Raw genomic sequence first — 20,015 nt, 5'->3', positions numbered from 1 at the left:
GCCACTTCGTCCCCGATCGTACGGTCGCGTCTGTTGTTCCTAGCGAAAGAAACACTACGAAAACTGGCTTCTAGCGAAGAATTCTCCAGCCTTGACCTCCCAAAGGGAAGGAAAAGAAACCTTTCTGAAACATCACTTTACGCCGCCAGAAGAACTGGACACTCAGTTATGTCGCAGCAAGCTTCGCTCCAGTCCTTTTTCACTCAGTCTTCCCAGCAAGGGACAGCCCCCTCGCAGAAGAGGAATACTCAGGTTCCTGACCCAACCCCATCCGGAGCTCAGGAACAGGAATTCTCCTCGACCTTTGCAACAGAATCCGACTACAACGACCCCTATCAACCAAGAGTTGACTACCTCTACCCGAGCATTGTTCCCCAGGACACTCACACCCAGACGGACCTGAACTACATTACCTGGGCCATCAGACATGCCACCAGCCGGATCTGCCCGCCCTCCGACAGGATTGAAATCCTCGAAGAGCAAACAACTACACTCCGGAGAACAGTGGATACACTGAAACATCAAATCGAGGCGCAGACAAACATGATCACCAATATGCATTCGGCGATCCACGCGCTCCTCAATAAACAACCACAACCGCAGCAACCGCAACAACCGCAACAACAGCAACAACAGCAACAACAGCGAAAACCACAACAACCGCAAGGACAGAGAATGCCCCCTCCAGCGGTCCCACAAACAGTTCCCCAAGCAGCGCCACAGGCAGCTCCTCAGGCCCCCCCACCCGCACCCCCCCAACAAGCCCCACCCCGTGGATGGAAGGCAGGCACCTGGGCCGCCGTGGCCTCGGCACCCGGTCCTGCCCAAGGAAACTTCCAGGTTGTCGAGAGAAAGAAAAAGTCCGCAAAGCCAAAAGCGGACCCCCTCTTCAAACCAGAGTACACCAAAATCAACAGGGAGATCATTGTTGAAACCACTGCCCCATCCGATGTTAACCCCTCCGAGATCAGGACCCTCGTCAATGCAAGAATCCAAGACGAGTCCTGCCACTTCATCTCAGCAAGAAGAACACCCAAGGACAACTTCATCTTGGAAACAAAATTCGTTACCCCTGCAACAAAGGCAATGGAATATGCCAAAGAAATTGAGGAGGCCCTCCTCACCCTACAGGTACCAGTCGCTGTCATCCGCGCTAACTCTAAATGGTCAAAGTTTCTCCTCCATGGAATCCCCACAACGGTCGGGGAGGGCATTGAGGCGGGACAATTGGTAGCATCAGAAATCAGAAGCAACTATGGAGAGAACTTCCAACTTGCCCAGGTTCCCCGTTGGATCTCCAGGGCAGAAACTCGAATGGAAAAAACCCACTCATCAATGGTCATCGCGCTCCCAGGACAAATTACAATGGAAACACTAGGAGTTAAATTTCTATCTCTCTTCAACCGAAGCTGCCACATCGAGGCCTTCCTCCCGACCTTCCCAGACACCCAGTGTGCGAAGTGCCTCGAATACGGTCACCGCCAGGAGAAATGCAAAAACAATGGAAGATGCGGTCACTGTGCCGGAGATCATCTCACTAGCTTCCACCCATGCAATCAATGCCAGGGAGGATATAGATGCATCCACATCCCAATCAGATGTCTGAACTGTAAAGGAATCCATAAGGCCTCCGATCCAGCATGCCCCGAAAGAGTCAAACGCCGATTCCTCAACAAAGGGAAGGAAAATGCCCCACCCGCTCAAGACCCACCGGCCGCACCCGTTCAAGAGTTGCTTCCAATAGTCCAAGTACCAGCTACCGCCCCGGTTGGAGCCACACTCGTTCCCGAAGACGACCAACACATGACAAATAATGCTTATGCCTCGAACTACCGCGCTCGCACACCAACTCAATTGTGCACGGAGCGAACTTATTACCAAGGCGGCGGTAGAAGAAGCGGAAACAGACGCTAGTATTTATTTTTTATTATTACAAGAACCATGGACCTCAGCAGAGGGATACCCACCAGAATCAAATCTCTTTTATATTTTTACAGCCAGCAACACCAATACAAAATGTGCAACATATGTCCGCAAACATGCCAACCTCAAACCAAAACACCACTACACACACGATAATTTCATAGTATCGATTACGGTAGAAATCCAGAATAAGAAAACCCAAATTCTAAATATATACTCCCCAGGCCGAAGCGGCCCCTTCGCCCAAGTAGCAAGTACAATCCAAACCCTTGACAATTGCCTAGTAATGGGAGACTTCAATTGCCACCACCAAATGTGGTACGGAGTAAATGTTACGGGCATGCCAAGCATTTACGAGAAAAGGCTAGTAGATACCCCATTACTCTCTGCATGTTAACGTCAACTCTGGACCGCACCCGCGGGGTGTGGTGCGACCAAAATACGACCAAAACACGGAGTCATAAAAAACACGTTTTCGACCCCAATAATAACCCCCGGAGCGTCAAACCGCCGGAGGGGAGTGCTTTGGTACCGGTGGATATATGAGGGACAGCTGGAAGCAATCGGATCGAAGATCGGATCACTCGGAGCGAATCGGCGCAAGCTACCAGCCGACCGAGTACCTATCGGCGGTACCTATGGGCATGAGAGGACTCTGCTATGTGGGAAAGCGATGTGGGAAGAGGCCTGAGTAGGTAGCCTTGTCGTCCGAGACCTACAAGTAGCCGGCGCTGACGATTATCCACCAGACGGCCGATGGAGAGGAAACATCGACAGGGAAACGTGCATTAGAGTGGGTAAATAGGTTGAGGGGTTCTAGCGGGTTTAGGAGTTTGGGTTACGGACTTAGGAGTTAAATGTTCTTGGTTGTTTTTCAGGGTCTCGGGCAGGCCCCGAGTGTATTCTGTATTATTAGTAGACTGGGTCCTCGAGACATAAGCGAGGGATATAAATACCGTGTCATTCACTGACTAGCCAAAACCATTATCGGCGAAATCAGAGTCTTAACAATATAAATCGTTGATACGCGAGTTACAACTTTATTTGACTATACTTTGGGAAATACTTTATTCTATCGTGACTTCGAACTCTACCTGAACTATTACGTCGAAGACGGTCGAAGCATCATACGCTAACTCTAGTGAATCTTTGTTGATAACGTAGCTCGCGGGGCCCGTATCGGATCAAGGAGAATTATACTCGACGTTGACTGAAGAGACCTTGGGGACTTCTACCTTTGTAGCTGTTAGCCGAACTCTGAGCTCTGCGTAGTGTACTCTTGTGATCTGGTACGCATCCCTCACAGTAAATTCACATGAATACAGAAACAATATTCGAGCGGACCGCGTCAATGGTGTACGGCTAAAACGATGGATAACCCGACAGAAACTGACCCTCCTGAACGAACCAGGCGTCTTCACGCATTTCCCCAGAGACAGAGGGAAAAGGCCCACAATCATCGACCTTACATTTGTAAAAGGACCAACACTCGACCACAACCTACGATGGAGCACCGAACCCTATGGAGCAGGCTCAGATCACGGGAGAACCTCCGTTCACTTACACTTGGAAAAACCACCTTTTGTACCTAGACGAATGTGGCGACAAACAGACTGGAAGCTATTGGAAAACCACATGTCAAACATTTCCATCCCTGCAGAGGCATGGGAAACCAAGGAACATACGGAACAAACTGTCGATTTCTTCCTAGAACTGGTCAGGTCAACAGTCAGCATAGTAACACCACTCTCGAAGGAGGGGGTAAGAGCCAACTCCTGGTGGTCAGAGGAAATGAAACAAATGAAGGCAAGGGTAAACGCAGCAGAAAGGAAAGCGAGAAACACAAGGAAACCCAATCACGTGGAAGAACACCGGAAGGTTTGCAGAGAATGGACAGTTATGATCCGGAAAGCAAAAGCGGACCAGCGGGAAAAGACGATGAACGAGGCGAAAGGTAGTGAAGTCTGGAGAATCCTAAACGTAGGAAGGAGAAGAGATACAATCATACCAACCATACAAGGTGAAGAAACGTTTGCGGGGAAGTGTCAAGCTCTAAGAGCCCAACTTTTCCCCTCGAAACGGACGTCCCCCGACCATCCCCCCCTAAACATTAGACCCCCCTCTTTTGACCTTAGCAACACCTTCGACATAGTCACCCCCGAAGAACTTAATAAAGCAATCGACTCCTGTCCAGCTGTGAGGGATGCGTACCAGACCACAAGAGTATGCTACGAAGAGCTCAGAGTTCGGCTAACAGCTACAAAGGTAGAAGTCTCCAAGGTCTCTTCAGTCAAGGTCGAGTATGAATCTCCTTGATCCGATACGGGCCCTGCGAGCTACGTTATCAACAAAGATTCACTAGAGTTAGCGTAGGATGCTTCGACCGTCTTCGACGTAATAGTTCAGGTAGAGTTCGAAGTCACGATAGAGTAAAGTATTTCCAAAAGTATAGTTAAATAAAAGTTGTAACTCGCGTATCAACGATTTATATTGTTAAGACTCTGATTTCGCCGATGATAGTTTGGCTAGTCAGTGAATGACACCGTATTTATATCCCTCGCGTATGTCTCGAGGACCCAGTCTACTAATAATACAGAATACACTCGGGGCCTACCCGAGACCCTGAAAAACAACCAAGAACATTTAACTCCTAAGTCCGTAACCCAAACTCCTAAACCCGCTGAAACCCCTCAACCTATTTACCCACTCTAATGCACGTTTCCCTGTCGATGTTTCCTCTCCATCGGCCGTCTGGTGGATAATCGTCAGCGTCGGCTACTCGTAGGTCTCGGACGGCAAAGCTACCTACTCAGGCCTCTTCCCACATCGCTTTCCCACATAGCAGAGTCCTCTCATGCCCATAGGTACCGCCGATAGGTACTCGGTCGGCTGGTGGCTTGCGCCGATTCCCTCCGAATGATCCGATCTTCGATCCGATTGCTTCCAGCTGTCCCTCATATATCCACCGGTACCAAAGCACTCCCCTCCGGCGGTTTGACGCTCCGGGGGTTATTATTGGGGTCGAAAACGTGTTTCTTATGACTCCGTGTTTTGGTCGTATATTGGTCGCACCTGTGAGGGATGCGTACCAGACCACAAGGGTACACTACGCAGAGCTCAGAGTTCGGCTAACAGCTACAAAGGTAGAAGTCTCCAAGGTCTCTTCAGTCAACGTCGAGTATGATTCTCCTTGATCCGATACGGGCCCCGCGAGCTACGTTATCAACAAAGATTCACTAGAGTTAGCGGATGGTATTCGACCGTCTTCGACGTAATAGTTCAGGTAGAGTTCGAAGTCACGATAGAATAAAGTATTTCCAAAAGTATAGTCAAATAAAGTTGTAACTCGCGTATCAACGATTTATATTGTTAAGACTCTGATTTCGCCGATAATGGTTTGGCTAGTCAGTGAATGACACGGTATTTATATCCCTCGCTTATGTCTCGAGGACCCAGTCTACTAATAATACAGAATACACTCGGGGCCTGCCCGAGACCCTGAAAAACAACCAAGAACTTTTAACTCCTAAGTCCATAACCCAAACTCCTAAACCCGCTAAAACCCCTCAACCTATTTACCCACTCTAATGCACGTTTCCCTGTCGATGTTTCCTCTCCATCGGCCGTCTGGTGGATAATCGTCAGCATGGGCTACTCGTAGGTCTCGGACGACAAGGCTACCTACTCAGGCCTCTTCCCACATCGCTTTCCCACATAGCAGAGTTCTCTCATGCCCATAGGTACCGCCGATAGGTACTCGGTCGGCTGGTAGCTTGCGCCGATTCGCTCCGAGTGATCCGATCTTCGATCCCATTGCTTCCAGCTGTCCCTCACATATCCACCAGTACCAAAGCACTCCCCTCCGGCGGTTTGACGCTCCGGGGGTTATTATTGGGGTCGAAAACATGTTTTTTATAACTCGGTGTTTTGGTCGTATATTGGTCGCACCACACCCCGCGGGTGTGGTCCAGAGTTGACGTTAGCGTACAGAGGGTATTGGGGTATCTACTAGCCTTTTCGTAAATGCTTGGCATGCCCGTAACAGCTTACCCCCCTTCCAGGGTGTCACGTCTCGGGACATCTTCTGACAGACTATGGTTCCAGTAAACCTGCTCCACATATCACCCGCGGTGTCTGTGGAGGGGAAGGACTTAGCCCCGTAGGGTACCTCTATAGTCTCAGGCGTTGGTCCTTCACGGCCTTGGGGTTCCTTCGATGAAAGTCGCGGACTAGGTCAAGTACCTCCTCATTCATAGCGTCCATGACTTGGTACATACAGTCGCTCATCGAATAGCCCCGCCATTTCACCAGGTATTCCACTAATCCTCTTCTACTTTTCCGACTTCCCACAATACTTTCCACTTCGTACAGGACCTCTCCTTCCTTATCGACATCTTCGGGAGTTGGGGGACGTTGTTCACGGCCTGGGATACTGCTCTGTCGGTAACGTTCCAAGAGTTCAATGTGGAAGACGTTGTAGATTTTAACTTGTGGTGGCAGTTCCAATTCGCAGGCTCGTTTTCCGGCTAGTCGGATGATTTTAAACTGGCCGAGTTTCTTATGATCGAGTTTCTTGGTAGAGCGACGTGTCTTAATATTGGTCGCGTTGAGCATAACCATACCTCCCACCTTGAAGTTAGGCGGTTCGTCCCTTTTCCGATCATAGTATTTTCCCATCTTTTCCCTGGTGTCTGTCAAACGAGCGAGAGCAGAATCGTGGACTCCTCGGATGAAGTGGGCATACAGGTCACTGGTTGGGTTGACCACTTCGGCTTCCGTCGGCCAGTTGGTTCTTGGGTTATAACCGTAATTGGTATAGAACGGAGATTGGCCCGTGGCGGTGGGAACCGAGTTATTGTAAGCATACTCCGCCAATGGGAGTAGCTCTGCCCAATCATCTTGCTCGTAGTTGCAGAATGCTCGTAGATAATGCTCGAGGGTTTCGTTGACTCGCTCTGTTTGCCCATCGGTCTGAGGGTGGAAAGCCGTACTCATTCTTATCCTCACGTCCAATAATTCCATAAGGGATGCCCAAAAGCTTGAAGTAAACTTGGCGTCCCTGTCGGAAACTATATCAAGAGGCAGCCCATGGAGTCGCCAGATTTGACCGAGGAATATCTTCGCTAAATCCTGAGCGGTCGTTTCTGCTACTAGGGGAATAAAGTGCGACATCTTCGAGAACCTATCGACTACTACCCAAATTTGGTTATATCCCTTTGATTCCGGTAACTGCACGACGAAGTCCATTGATATCGATTGCCAGACAGAATGTGGCGTGGACAGTGGTAGAAGCGCACCGTATTTCTTATGGCGGCTGGGTTTGTTGCGCTGGCACTCGTCACATGACCGAACGTAATCATCAATCCACTCGTTCATTTTTGGCCAATAGAAGTTACGCGTGATGAGTTCCAAAGTTTTATCTTGTCCAAAATGTCCTGCCACCTTCGAGTCGTGTTCTGCCTGTGCGATTCGGATTTTAATGCGGTCGTCTGCCGGAATGTAGAGTCGGTTTTTATAGAAGAGTAGCCCGTCTTTCTCAGCAATATCCTTCATTTCCCCCAGCTTCTCTCCCTGCTCAACTCTCTCTTTCAATCCTACCCATATCGGGTCTCCCGATGCCGCCTGCCTGACATGATCCAGAAAGTTCTTAGACCAGTCAATCACCCCCTTGGAGGCAAGCGACACCGCTGATACCACAAACTCTTCCTCCGCCAACTGTCCGGGCTTAAAGAACCTGTCTATCGGCTGTTTCCCAAGCGTACCTCCCCCTTCAGGACGGTACTCCGGCCGTCGCGATAGTGCATCTGCCTTCCCATTTTTGGTTCCCGGGCGGTAAATAATCTTAAAGTCAAATTCCGCCAAAGACTCAGCCCACCTTGCCTGTCGTCGGTTAAGAACCTTGGTTGTTGAGAAATATTCCAAGTTCTTGTGATCCGTATAGACGAGGACCGTTCGGCTAGGTCCTCCGAGGTAGTGACGCCATTGCTTGAAGGCTGACACAATTCCTAGCATTTCCTTATCCCAGACGTCGTAGTTGAGTTCCGCTGGGTTAAGCTTTCGAGAATAAAAGGCAACAGGGTGAGTCTTTCCGTCAATAACCTGGGATAGAATTGCGGCGATAGCAAAATCACTTGCGTCCGTTTCCACGATAGTCTGGCGATCTGGAGAGAAATGTACCAAGATCGGCGCAGACGTAAATAGGGTTTTGAGTTTTTCGAAGGCTGCTTGGGCCGTCATAGACCAGACAAAGTTCTTAGCATCACCCCTGAGACAATCGGTAATGGGTTTACAGACCCCGGAGAAATTGTGGATAAACCTTCTGTAGAAATTGGCAAAGCCCATGAAGATCTGTACTTCTTTAACGCTGCGCGGGGCTTGCCAATTCGTAACAGACATAACCTTATCCAGTGCCATGGTGACGCCTGCTGGGGCAAGGATGTATCCAAGGAACTCGATTTCGGTGAGCTCGAAGAACGATTTCTTCGGGTTGGCGACTAGGTTGTATTCTTGTAACCTACTAAGTACTTTGCCGACCAGGTCTCTGTGCTCCTCTCGAGATTTGCTATATATCAGGATATCATCAAGGTATACTACTACACCTTGATCCAAGAATTCCCTCAGCGCATCATTCATCATGTTCTGGAAGGTCGCCGGCGCATTTGCCAGCCCAAAAGGCATGACGAGGTACTCAAAATGCCCATACCGCGTACGGAAGGCTGTCTTCCACTCGTCGCCGTCTTTGATCCTGATGAGGTTGTAACCTTCCTTCAGGTCAATCTTCGAGAAGATAACCGCGCCTGCTACTCGATCTCGCAGTTCGTCCATAAGCGGTAAGGGATACCTGTTCTTGATGGACACACGGTTAAGTCCACGGTAGTCAACGCAAAGTCGGAGGCTACCGTCCTTCTTCTTCACAAATAGGATTGGGGCTCCTGCCGGGGATATGCTCGGCCTAATCTTTCCCAATCTCAACATTTTATCCAGGTACTCCCGAAGCACCTTCAGCTCGACTTCGGATAGGGAGTAAACGGGTCCCCATGGTGGCTGCTTCCCTGGTTCGAGATCTATCGCATGGTCGTAAGATCGATGCGGTGGTAATTTGTCTGCTTCCGATGGTAGGAAGACTTTAAGGAACCCATGGAGCCAAGAGGGAAGAGTTTCGCGGAGGTTGACCGATTCATCTTCCAAAAGGCAAATGCTACCGATGAATTGGGCCTCCGGATCGTCCAGTACACTCTCGTCCATTTCTATTTGAGGTTCCTTGTCAGTGAAGCATCGACTCTTGCAGTTCTCACCATCGTAGGAAACTTCCCCATTTGCCCCTATAACCGGTTTGTGTTCTTTCAACCACCAGTTCGGTAGTATCGCATCGATACCAAGTGGGAGAGGGGCGATTTCGAATGACAACTGTGTTTGATGCCCCCTTGACATTATAATTAATGGTTGTGTAAAGGCATGTCCCGTGCCCTTCATAACTTCTCCCGTAAATCCAAATACCCGGGCCGGGACGTCTCGTTTCACCTTCGGGACCTCAAAACTATCAACAAAAACAGCAGACAAAACAGGACCAGTTGCACCAGTATCCAACAACACCTTACAAGGTAAACATTTTTCCGCAAAACAAAGAAACTGATTAACGATAGGTCGAGGACCGTGAATAGGTTCCTCCAAAATTTTCTGTTTTTTCTCCGGTTGGGACGCTCTCCCTTCCTGCCTTTTTCTTTTCATATTTTTTTTGTTGTTTTCCGTCAGTGATAACATAGCAATCTGGGGATACTCCTGACCTGACTCATCAGAGTCCCCTATTGAAAATCCATATCGAAATCCATTTCCGATTCCGATCCGCGTTCTCGTACAAACGCTTGCCCAGTGGTGTACTCCGCAGCAGCCGTAGCAGCCGGCTTTCTAGCACGATGCCTCATACGCTTTTTCTGAGGTTGGGGTTCCGGTGGTTCCATATCGTGGTCACCATCGTCATCGCGGGTACGCTTTCGGGAGAAAGAGGAGATAGATGCACTGCTATTAACATCTGAACGACACCATTTCCAAAGATGACCCTTTCGGCCACATCGCACGCAAACGCCATCGGTCTTTCGCTGTTCTCGGACCGGCTGTGGAACTCCTTTGGTGGCTTCGTCGTAGTCGTGGTATATTGGCTTATTCCCCGACTTGTTCTTGCTGGTGCTCTTCTTATCTTGCCCCTTTTCTTTCTCCTCAGTCTGAGCCCTCCCCTTGATCTTAAACCCCTTCTCCTTCTGCCGCGAGTTTCCACCATTGTTCGACTCTCTTCCTCTCGACTCCGCTTTCCCCAACATCTTCATCTGCTCTTGATAAGCCTCGTGAGCCTTGCCGGCTCGTTCCAACTGTTGGATGTACTCGGAGTCGTCATCGGTTGGATCGAAGCGTGAGTGGCGCTCCCGGATTTCGTTTGGTAGCCCTTGGAGCAGGGCGGCGCGATAGGATGCTCCTTTCATCTGAGCATGCTGGTTCATGATCTCCATTCTCGTCAGGTAGTCTCCGATGTTAGCAGAGTACTTAAACTGCTGCATCTTCATCGCGTTTTCCATAGCCTCCTGAGTGCTTAAGAAGCGTTTCCTGATCTCCTGACGGAAACGAGTCCAAGTAGCGTAGTCCGCGGCTGCCGGTCCTAGCATCTTGGTCTCGATATATTCCATAAACCATTCCTTTGCCAACCCACACGTATACGTCCCAGCGAAGAGTACCTTGTTCCTGTCCGTTCGGAACTTCTTGGGCTTCTGCTCGAAGTAGATCTCGCATTCCATGAGCCAATGCCGCAGGTTATGCTTCCTGGCATTATCGAACTCGAATGGTATTTTGGCGAGTGAATCTACCATATCCTCGTCTTCAGACGGCGCCGAATTCCGGTTCCCGCCTCGATTCATTCTCCAATTCTTCCGACCATGCGACCATTCGCTATTATCATCGTCATCGTCGTCGGAAGGTTCTGGGTCTCCCCCAATATTACCTCTCGGTGGGTTTCTTATGTCATCGGACTGCTTAAATTGCGCCAACAGTTCCCGCTGTTCCCTCTTCTCCTGCTCTCGCTCTTCTCTTGCAACTCTCAGCTGTCGTTCCGCCTCCAGTAGTTGGTTCTGGGTAATCCGATGGTTGCGATCCAGAACCTCGTGGTCGGCGGCTCGTGCGGCTTCCTGTACTTGCCGAACATTTTCGACGAGCTCAAAGAGCGATTCGAGATGTTGCTTGTGGGCGATGGCTTCTTGCCGTACTTTCTTGTCCAGGACTTGCCCGCCCCCTTTCACTTGTTCCTGGAGGTTTTGTAGCTGCTGCCACATGGCCTGTCCAGCTGTACCAAGATACCTCATTTGTGCCTCATGGGTATCCAAAAACTCCTGCATATTCCTCGTAAACTGGGCTTGAGCAGAGCGTTTGCTCGATTGCCTAGTTTGTGTAGAGGGTCCTCCCGTAAGTAGGGGATCTGGGCTAGCAGCCCTCGATATTACCATAGAATCTTCCCCGGCCTCCTCAGTTACGGCCGAGTTATCTATGAAATAATTATCCCTTCGGGTAGTCATTGTAATAGGGGATAATGATGATAGTTTTTTTTTTCTTTGAGGTGACTTCGTTACTCCAAGTGAACTTGTGAGTAACAATATACTGTGAGGGATGCGTACCAGACCACAAGAGTACACTACGCAGAGCTCAGAGTTCGGCTAACAGCTACAAAGGTAGAAGTCTCCGAGGTCTCTTCAGTCAACGTCGAGTATGATTCTCCTTGATCCGATACGGGCCCCGCGAGCTACGTTATCAACAAAGATTCACTAGAGTTAGCGGATGGTATTCGACCGTCTTCAACGTAATAGTTCAGGTAGAGTTCGAAGTCACGATAGAATAAAGTATTTCCAAAAGTATAGTCAAATAAAGTTGTAACTCGCGTATCAACGATTTATATTGTTAAGACTCTGATTTCGCCGATAATGGTTTGGCTAGTCAGTGAATGACACGGTATTTATATCCCTCGCTTATGTCTCGAGGACCCAGTCTACTAATAATACAGAATACACTCGGGGCCTGCCCGAGACCCTGAAAAACAACCAAGAACTTTTAACTCCTAAGTCCATAACCCAAACTCCTAAACCCGCTAAAACCCCTCAACCTATTTACCCACTCTAATGCACGTTTCCCTGTCGATGTTTCCTCTCCATCGGCCGTCTGGTGGATAATCGTCAGCTTGGGCTAGTCGTAGGTCTCGGACGACAAAGCTACCTACTCAGGCCTCTTCCCACATCGCTTTCCCACATAGCAGAGTTCTCTCATGCCCATAGGTACCGCCGATAGGTACTCGGTCGGCTGGTAGCTTGCGCCGATTCGCTCCGAGTGATCCGATCTTCGATCCCATTGCTTCCAGCTGTCCCTCATATATCCACCAGTACCAAAGCACTCCCCTCCGGCGGTTTGACGCTCCGGGGGTTATTATTGGGGTCGAAAACGTGTTTTTTATAACTCGGTGTTTTGGTCGTATATTGGTCGCACCACACCCCGCGGGTGTGGTCCAGAGTTGACGTTAGCGTACAGAGGGTATTGGGGTATCTACTAGCCTTTTCGTAAATGCTTGGCATGCCCGTAACAGCACCACACCCCGCGGGTGTCGTCCAGAGTTGACGTTAGCGTGCAGAGGGTATTGGGGTATCTACTAGCCTTTCTCTCATAAATACTTGGCATGCCCGTAACACCAGCGCACTCGGCGACCGGCCCGCATCAGCAAACCCGCAACCTCCGCCAGACGCTCTGGACGCTCGAGGCGCCCAGGGCGCTCGGTAGACAAACTGCCTCTCCAGAGAAGCAGCAGAGGGTTCCTGGCGCTCCCTGGCGCTTAGCATTCCGCCCTGGAGCCCACTAGGCTACTCGCGTGCCCTGGCGCGCACTAGCCCTCCCAACGCGCCCCGACAGTGATACGCTTACCCCGACGCAATGCTCTCTCGCCTGACGCTCTCTCGACGGAATGTTCTCTCGCCTGAGACTACTACCTATCTCCTGGACGCTCCTGGAGCTCTCGCGACGCCTCAGGAAGCGTTTTGTCCGCTCCTGAACCTCTCTGACGACTCCTGGGCATATCACTAATGCTTCTGGAGCACTCCCGACTGCTCCAGCCGCGCCCGACGCACCGCATTTTACCTTTCAGCGCCATGTTTTTACCAGGCATACTACTCTTTGCTTTAGTAGGCACTGCTTTGCAGAGCATCCAAAACCGTGATTCTATTACTAAATACTAACACTACAAGCGTCTTGAAATCGCCAATCGAATATAATACAGGTATATAGGTATCTCTCCAAAGCACTCGCCGCTGCTCTCCAAAGCACTCGCCATTGCGCTCCAAAGCACTCGCCGGTGCCCTACAAATCCTTTTCCTCCTCCCCTCCCTCGCGATCCTCATCTTCATCCTCCTCGCCTTCCTCTTCCGCTTCAATGCCCTGAAGTTGAGCCTGAACCACCTCTTCCTGGCCGCCACCGTTGTCGGAGATATCCCCTGGAGCACTCGGGGGTGCTCTCCGAGCATTCCGGAATGCCGCAAGATCCGCCGCTAACGCTTCGTCGTCCTCGCTAAATCCATCTTCCGGTATCACCTCAATAGTGATACCCTTCTTCTCTCGTATCTATCAAGGTTAGCCTCCGTATGCAGAAGAGCGCTCCGCCATTGTAGCACCCATCTATAGCATACCTTCTCCCGGAGGTTATCCTTGATCACCTCCAACGTTGCCTCCCGATTCTGCCTACTCCTCCCCTTCCATGTGTTGCTCATCCTGTTGAACGTTTCTACTCGTGTGCAATGTCAGCGCGCGAATCCACTATAGCTCTGGGAGCATCTGTTACTGCTCTCAAAGCACTCGCTATAGCTGTAAGGGGATCAGGGATGCTTACTGACAACACTCTCATTCTGTGACTGGAAATGGTCAGGCTTCACATATGTTCCCGTTGACCATGCCCGAATGCCATGCCAAATTGCAGTGGATATCAGGCAAATATATGTAGGGGTAATCCGCTCTAGGAACTCGGGGTCTTTTACCCCTCGCATCCTGACCCCATCAAAGTATTTATAGTACAATATGTCGATAATCTCTGGCGCAAGAAACCGTAGACGGTAGGTCTAGTATCTGTTAGCAGCGTTCGCGAGTGCTCTCCAAGCATTCCGGGTGTCCGGGTGCTCTCCGAGCATTGACACCCGAGTGCTCTCTGGTCATTGACACCCGAGTGCTCTCTTAGCACCCCCGGGTGCTCTCTAGGGATTGATCATACCTCGTAATGCTGCGCAGCGCTCAAGAAGCGATCATTCTTTAAAAGATACTCTACTTGAGCAGCCCTCGCCTCAGGACTCGAGAGCTTTCCAAGCCCATAGATGGTCGAATCCGCCAGGCGCCCTTTAACCTCGTGCATCAAGTGCGAACGGACTCGGGAGTGTAGACTTCTGACCTATCGTTGTCAATTACGCTTCCAGAGCACTCGTCAACGTTTCAAGGGCATTCACCTGTTTGATAACGACCTCGTCCAGATCTACCGCACATCCCACCCTGCGACTGGCAGCTGCCCACATGTTCACTACCAGTACCGAAAGCCTCGCTGCAGGTGGAAAAGGCTCATGTAGAAGAGTGTGGTCCCCGATTAGCGTGCTGCACTCCTTCTCAATCCTCTGAGCCTGCATTGAGAGAACGTTTGCACTCCTCGAGCTAGGTAACAAGGATCTCTGAGATAGGTTGCTCGCATGAATGTTAACAGTGCTCTCAAAGCGGTCGTCAGTGCTATCGGGAATACTACTAACCTCGCTTTCTGCTATAGGAGCATTTCCTTCCCTAATGGACGACGAAAGCTGTGCAATATCGTAGACTCTTGGTTGCGCTTCTGGTAAATATACCTGAGGGCTTGAGGGAATCCGGGGACTGCTCATAGAGCTCTCGCCAACGCCCTCAAAAGGCGGGGAGGAACGATAGGGGCGGTAAGTAGGTGAGGACTCCCCGTATCGAGAGCGCAATGAGGAAAGATCGATATGGCGCATCGAAGAGCTGTAATCATGATAATAAACAGGTTCAGAAGGCCTGGGCTGTGTGGGTATTGGCGGTGCTCTCTGGGATGCATTCTGGCTGGGTGCCGAAGTGGGAGCTGCTCTCCGTACTACCTTTGCACCCGGACGTGCTCCCCTCTAAATCGTTAGCGTTTTGTCCTTAACATTAATGGGTGGGATGGAGTCGAACCTGTACCACATCCACCGACACGTCGGAGGAAGCAATAACCTCCGCTACCGCTCCGGTTGGTCTCCTCCGAGCATTGCCCAGTGCTCTGGCAGTAGTCGGCTGCACTGTACGAGGCCTCTTCCCCGTACTCTGGGATCTCTGCTGAGTGGAGGCTTGAGGTTCTTCCGACTCCTCCGGGTCGTCCAGGTTCTCCTCAGAGCTCTCCTGGGCGTTCTCTGGGGAGTCATCATACTCCGAGTGGCTGGTATCGGCGGTTTCCTCCACCTCTGGCACATCCTCCTGATGCTCCTGCACTTCAATGCTGTCAGTATTGCCATCGGGGAGATGGAATTCTACCCTTCTAGGGCTGCTTCTTCCAGTGGATGTGTCGGTAGAACACAGAAGCCCTTTATGCGCTATTGGGGCGGTTGTCGACTGACTACTCCGAGTGCGGGCTGGCAGTGGAGTCAATGGTCGGCAAGGTATCTCAGACTCGTCAGTCAGTAAATCTTCATGTTCTTCGGGTCGTCTTGGGAGTCGAGGGCGCTTTGGGGCAAGAGGTGCTGAACCGGAGGAGCGCTTGGTGGGAGCCATTCTGATGGCTAGCAGGAATATCCTCAGTGGTCTAGGAGCACTCGTGGTATCTTTGATTAGAAATCAATTCTTGGCGAGAAAATTCGCGCCGCTAATCAAGAAGAATTTGCACGGCTAATCCTCCTACGGCAGGGATCCGCTCAACCGCATCATTTGTAATCACTCGTTTTACTGCACTTTGCACTTTCTGAAGCAATACCGAGTGCTCTGAGAGCAATCTAGGAGTTTGACTCGACTCTGAAATAAAAGCAATGCAATTACGACATGGAATAATCTAATCTAATCTAATCTCATCTAATCTCATCTAATCTCATCTAATACGACAAAACACATCCATTGATATATGCTCGCAAGACAAAGGAAATCCAAAACATCAAATCGTACAGCACCTCCATCTCAGTAGCACTCGCGAGTGCTCAGAGAGCACTCCATACTGCTATTCAAAAACCCATCAATTCATATATGCTCGCAAGACAAAGGAAATCCAAAACATAAAATCGTACCGCACCTCCTCCATCTCAGTAGCAGTCGCGAGTGCTCAGAGAGCAATCTGTACAGCTTTTCAAAGGTTAGTAGTGAGAAATCCGCAGGAAGAGTGGTGAGAGACTATACCAAAGGAGACTAATGATGCCCACCACCATCACCACCACCACCGCCTCCACCGCCTCCAGCTGGCCCACCACCTCCACCACCACCACCACCACCGCCTCCAGAAGGTCCACCACCACCACCACCACCACCACCGCCCGGAGGTCCGCCCGGAGGAGGAGGAGGAGGAGGAGGTCCGCCCGGAGGAGGATTACCACCACCACCACCACCACCACCGCCGCCCGGAGGAGGATTACCACCACCACCACCACCACCACCACCACCGCCCGGAGGAGGATTGCCACCACCACCACCACCACCACCACCGCCTCCAGCAGCAGCCGCGAGTGCGTCAGCAGCTCTCTTGGCTGCTATCCCGGCAGGCGTCCAGATTACTCCCTGTGCAAAGTTTGCGTCAGCAACCCCTACACCCAGAGGATACTTCCTCAGGTATTTGGGGTCTAAGTCGTCGATAGCATCCTGCTGTCTATCGCGACGTCTAACAAGAGTCTGGATTAGCCTTTGATTACTGGCATCAGTTCTGGGCAAATATACCCTCAGTCCTTTAGCATTTATGCGGTGATTTCCCTCCTCGTAATCAGAGTCCTCTGCTGGAATATCGATCGTGGTGTAATCGTCTTCCTCGATATGAGGGAATGCTCGTGTCAGCGGCGGTGTTTCAGCACCACCCAAATTAGCACCCGCGCCTGCTCTGTGGAGTACCGCCAGTATCCTCCGAGGTCTGCCAACGCTACTCTTCAACCAACCCTCGACCTCTTCCGAATCAGTGATCTGCACCTCCATCGGCCGAACAGCAGGATTGGATGCCGGTGGAACATTATTGAGTGCTCCCCAGATACTCCTGATTGCTCTGCCGGGTGGGGTGTGCTTCAGGATCAAATTGCAGAGCTCTGGAAACGTTATCTTGGTCAGAACTCCAATGAACGAATTCTGATTTCTTCGATGGTTCCAGTCATAGATAGGGGGCGGGGCAACCCTGGAGAATGCTCCTAGAGCATCCGGGTCTACCACCGTAACCATTATGGAAGGTCTATCGAGATCTGCGGACACTGGGTCCCGCTTACGCTTCTTAGAGCATTGGGCGGGCAGACCACCGTCCTCATCATCATCGCTATCGTCAGCAACTTCTTTATACTCGCGATTTCCCTGCCCCCTCGATAGCTTTTCCTTCTGCCCAACATCAGCGATGAGCCACTTCAAAGCGTCCGCGAGTGCTCTGCGGGTTGTGGAATCGCCTCCGTTCCACATAGGCAGGAAACCACTGAGAGGGCGTATGTTCAACACATGGAGGCATAAAGCATTGAACGCTACTGCTCCGGAAACGGTTTTGTTGACCCAACCGGTGTTCTGCATCTCCGCTTTGAGGCTGTTGCGGATGTTAGTGTACAATTTAGGGAGGTTGATCAAACCTAAAGCCATCTTTGCTTTGTTTGCCTCAGTCATTCTGCCGGTGTATCGGGCTTGAGAGATTGGGGATGATGCTTCTGGAGCACTGGCGTATGCTACCTGAGCACGCGGGGGAGTTTCTGGGGCACGAGGGGGAGTTTCTGGGGCACGATCTCTGCGGCTTTGCCTCTGCTCTGCCGGTGGAGGGGAACTAGGTATTGGTAGCCGATGGCGACGTCGGGATTGAGAGCTCTGTGAAGCACTGGCGACTGCTTCTGGAGCAGGGGCACAAACTGGGAGTACGGTTCTACGGACAGGGGCCGACGGTTGTGGCGGCCAGCTGCCCAATTCTGGGGAAGTGCTGGAGACTCGTTGAAGTGCTCGTCCTCTTTGGGGTTTTGGGCCTGCTGCTGGGCCTGCTGCTGTCCCTGCTGCTGGTCGCTTTGCGGAGTGTGTTGCTGGGCCTGCTGGGCCTGCTGCTGTGCGTGCTGCTGAGCACTTTGCGGAGTGTGTTGCTGGGCCTGCTGGGCCTGCTGTTGTGCCTGCTGCGGAACCTTCGCTGTCGGACTCGGCTTCAGATTGCACTGATTCCCACTCTTTTGGGAAGAGTCTCGAGTGCCGAGTGGGCGGTGACGAGTGCTGAGGGGTCGGTGACGAGTGCTGTCGGAAACTTTAAACCACTCGGGGATGCTTCCGGGAAGACGACGACTGCGGCGGGGGTGTCTCTTCTATCTCTTCTGGGATAGGCTGGAGGCTTTTCTGCTCTTTGCGAGACGAGGAAGGGGAGGACTTCTCGTCCTTCTTCTGCTCCTTCTTCTTCTCCTTCTTCTCCTTCTTCTTCTCCTTCTTCTTCTCCTTCCTTTCCTTCCTTCGTCGTTTTTTGCTATCTGATTCGTCGGTGTCTGGATCGCGATCTCGCTTCTTCTGTGAGCGCTCTGGAGTGCCCTGAGGGGAGGATGAAGGCTATAGTGAATATGTGATGAGTATGGTTCTGAAAGCAATAGGATTAAGGAGGATATACCATCTTATATATGATCGCTAGGTGTGCAGCTTGAAAGCTTGAACTTGAAACGAAACTTGAAACTTCAAGTTGAAGCCTAAACTTGAAACGTGAGCTGAATGCGCTTTCAAGAGGTATCTTGAAAGCTTAGATAGCAGGGAGGGGCTTGAAGTGATAGGTAGCGCTGGAAGATGGTTAGGAAGCTCTCACGATCTGGAAGGAGGAGAAGGGTGCTCTTATACCGAATACAATCAGCTATTCCAGGGCTCATCATGCTTCCGAGAGCACCCCCGTGTGCTATACGAGCATCCTCGGGTGCTGTACGAGCATCCTCGGGTGCTGTACGAGCAACATCGGGTGCTGTACGAGCATCCTCGGGTGCTGTACGAGCACCCCCGGGCGCTCCCACCAGTGCTGCATATGGTGCTCCAAGCCGTGCTGAATGTTTGCTCCAATACATGACGTAGATCAATGCTCTAGGCGCACTCGAAGATTCTACTCTGGAGGTTTGATTCAATTGAATGACGTAGATGAATGCTCTAGGCGTACTCGGGAATGCTCTGACGGTAGTACCAACAGTGGTGTCGATTGGATTCCTACGTTGGGTTGGTGTTTGTGTTCTTGTTGGTGTCGGGGCTCTGTGCGCTATGAAGCTGAGTCGGAGAGTGTGTATCCTCTGAGCGCATATCCGATATTAGTATCGAATTTGGCGGTGAGAATGGTCTCTCCATGATCTGAATAGCATCCGCGAGTGCTCAGAGAGAGAGAGCGAATGCTGAGAGGGTAGAACGGAGCATCGTTGGCGGCATGATTGTGGTGATTGTTGTTTCTTCTCGTTGTATGCTTGTGTTTGTGTTTGCATTATTCCGTTGGAGATGTATGAGGTCAAAATCAGCCTCGCTATGGTGGAGGTGCGAGCGCAAGGCTCACAATCACTTGGCGAGCGCTCTACAGCGAGCACTCTGTAGAGCACTCTGCACAACGGCTTGGCGGCGAGAGCCTCATTGGATGACAAATCGTTCGTAGAGCACTCTGCACTGCCTGCAGGAAGGAGCTTCCGCCTTGGCAGACTGCAAATTCTCGAGTCCAATGAAATCGTCTTGCCCTTTTTGCAGCAAGAGGTACAGCTCCTCCGCGAATTTTGACAGACATCTTCGAACGATCCATCCTTTGGAAGCAGATGAATGGCTGGGAAATCAATATTCACTGCTGGAGCACGATCAACCTGCAGAGACCCCCGACAACACTGACGAGAGCCCAGAGAGCATTCCCGATTACTATTCAGACACGCATTACGATT

At 51.0% G+C, this 20,015-nt stretch overlaps 5 protein-coding genes across 5 annotated transcripts; 1 reads left to right on the top strand and 4 right to left on the bottom strand.

Moving 5' to 3' along the window:
* Nucleotides 1-6,093: 6,093 nt before the first annotated feature.
* H6S33_007748 (uncharacterized protein) lies at nucleotides 6,094-9,651 on the bottom strand (the record flags this gene model as incomplete). Its single annotated transcript, XM_044839095.1, has 1 exon — nucleotides 6,094-9,651. The coding sequence occupies one exon, from the start codon at nucleotides 9,649-9,651 to the stop codon at nucleotides 6,094-6,096; it is 3,558 nt and encodes a 1,185-aa protein (XP_044688621.1).
* A 74-nt stretch (nucleotides 9,652-9,725) lies between these two features.
* On the bottom strand, nucleotides 9,726-11,477 carry H6S33_007747 (uncharacterized protein; the record flags this gene model as incomplete). The annotated part of the gene is made up of 1 exon (XM_044839094.1): nucleotides 9,726-11,477. One exon carries the CDS (start codon nucleotides 11,475-11,477, stop codon nucleotides 9,726-9,728), a length of 1,752 nt encoding a protein of 583 aa, XP_044688620.1.
* A 1,145-nt stretch (nucleotides 11,478-12,622) lies between these two features.
* H6S33_007746 (uncharacterized protein) lies at nucleotides 12,623-12,802 on the top strand (the record flags this gene model as incomplete). The annotated part of the gene is made up of 1 exon (XM_044839092.1): nucleotides 12,623-12,802. The coding sequence occupies one exon, from the start codon at nucleotides 12,623-12,625 to the stop codon at nucleotides 12,800-12,802; it is 180 nt and encodes a 59-aa protein (XP_044688619.1).
* Nucleotides 12,803-13,296: 494 nt separating this feature from the next.
* On the bottom strand, nucleotides 13,297-15,720 carry H6S33_007745 (uncharacterized protein; the record flags this gene model as incomplete). The annotated part of the gene is made up of 6 exons (XM_044839091.1): nucleotides 13,297-13,557; nucleotides 13,623-13,717; nucleotides 13,823-14,048; nucleotides 14,198-14,371; nucleotides 14,427-15,095; nucleotides 15,148-15,720. The coding sequence occupies 6 exons, from the start codon at nucleotides 15,718-15,720 to the stop codon at nucleotides 13,297-13,299; spliced, it is 1,998 nt and encodes a 665-aa protein (XP_044688618.1).
* Nucleotides 15,721-16,341: 621 nt separating this feature from the next.
* On the bottom strand, nucleotides 16,342-18,739 carry H6S33_007744 (uncharacterized protein; the record flags this gene model as incomplete). Its single annotated transcript, XM_044839090.1, has 4 exons — nucleotides 16,342-17,990; nucleotides 18,041-18,311; nucleotides 18,394-18,678; nucleotides 18,737-18,739. The coding sequence occupies 4 exons, from the start codon at nucleotides 18,737-18,739 to the stop codon at nucleotides 16,342-16,344; spliced, it is 2,208 nt and encodes a 735-aa protein (XP_044688617.1).
* Nucleotides 18,740-20,015: the final 1,276 nt, after the last annotated feature.

Source organism: Morchella sextelata (genome assembly GCF_020137385.1).
Source record: "Morchella sextelata strain SCLS chromosome Unknown scls_24, whole genome shotgun sequence".
NCBI classification, from domain to species: Eukaryota; Fungi; Ascomycota; class Pezizomycetes; order Pezizales; family Morchellaceae; genus Morchella; species Morchella sextelata.
The sequence above is the reverse complement of the archived record's forward strand: the minus strand, read 5'-3'. Positions and strand labels throughout refer to the sequence as shown.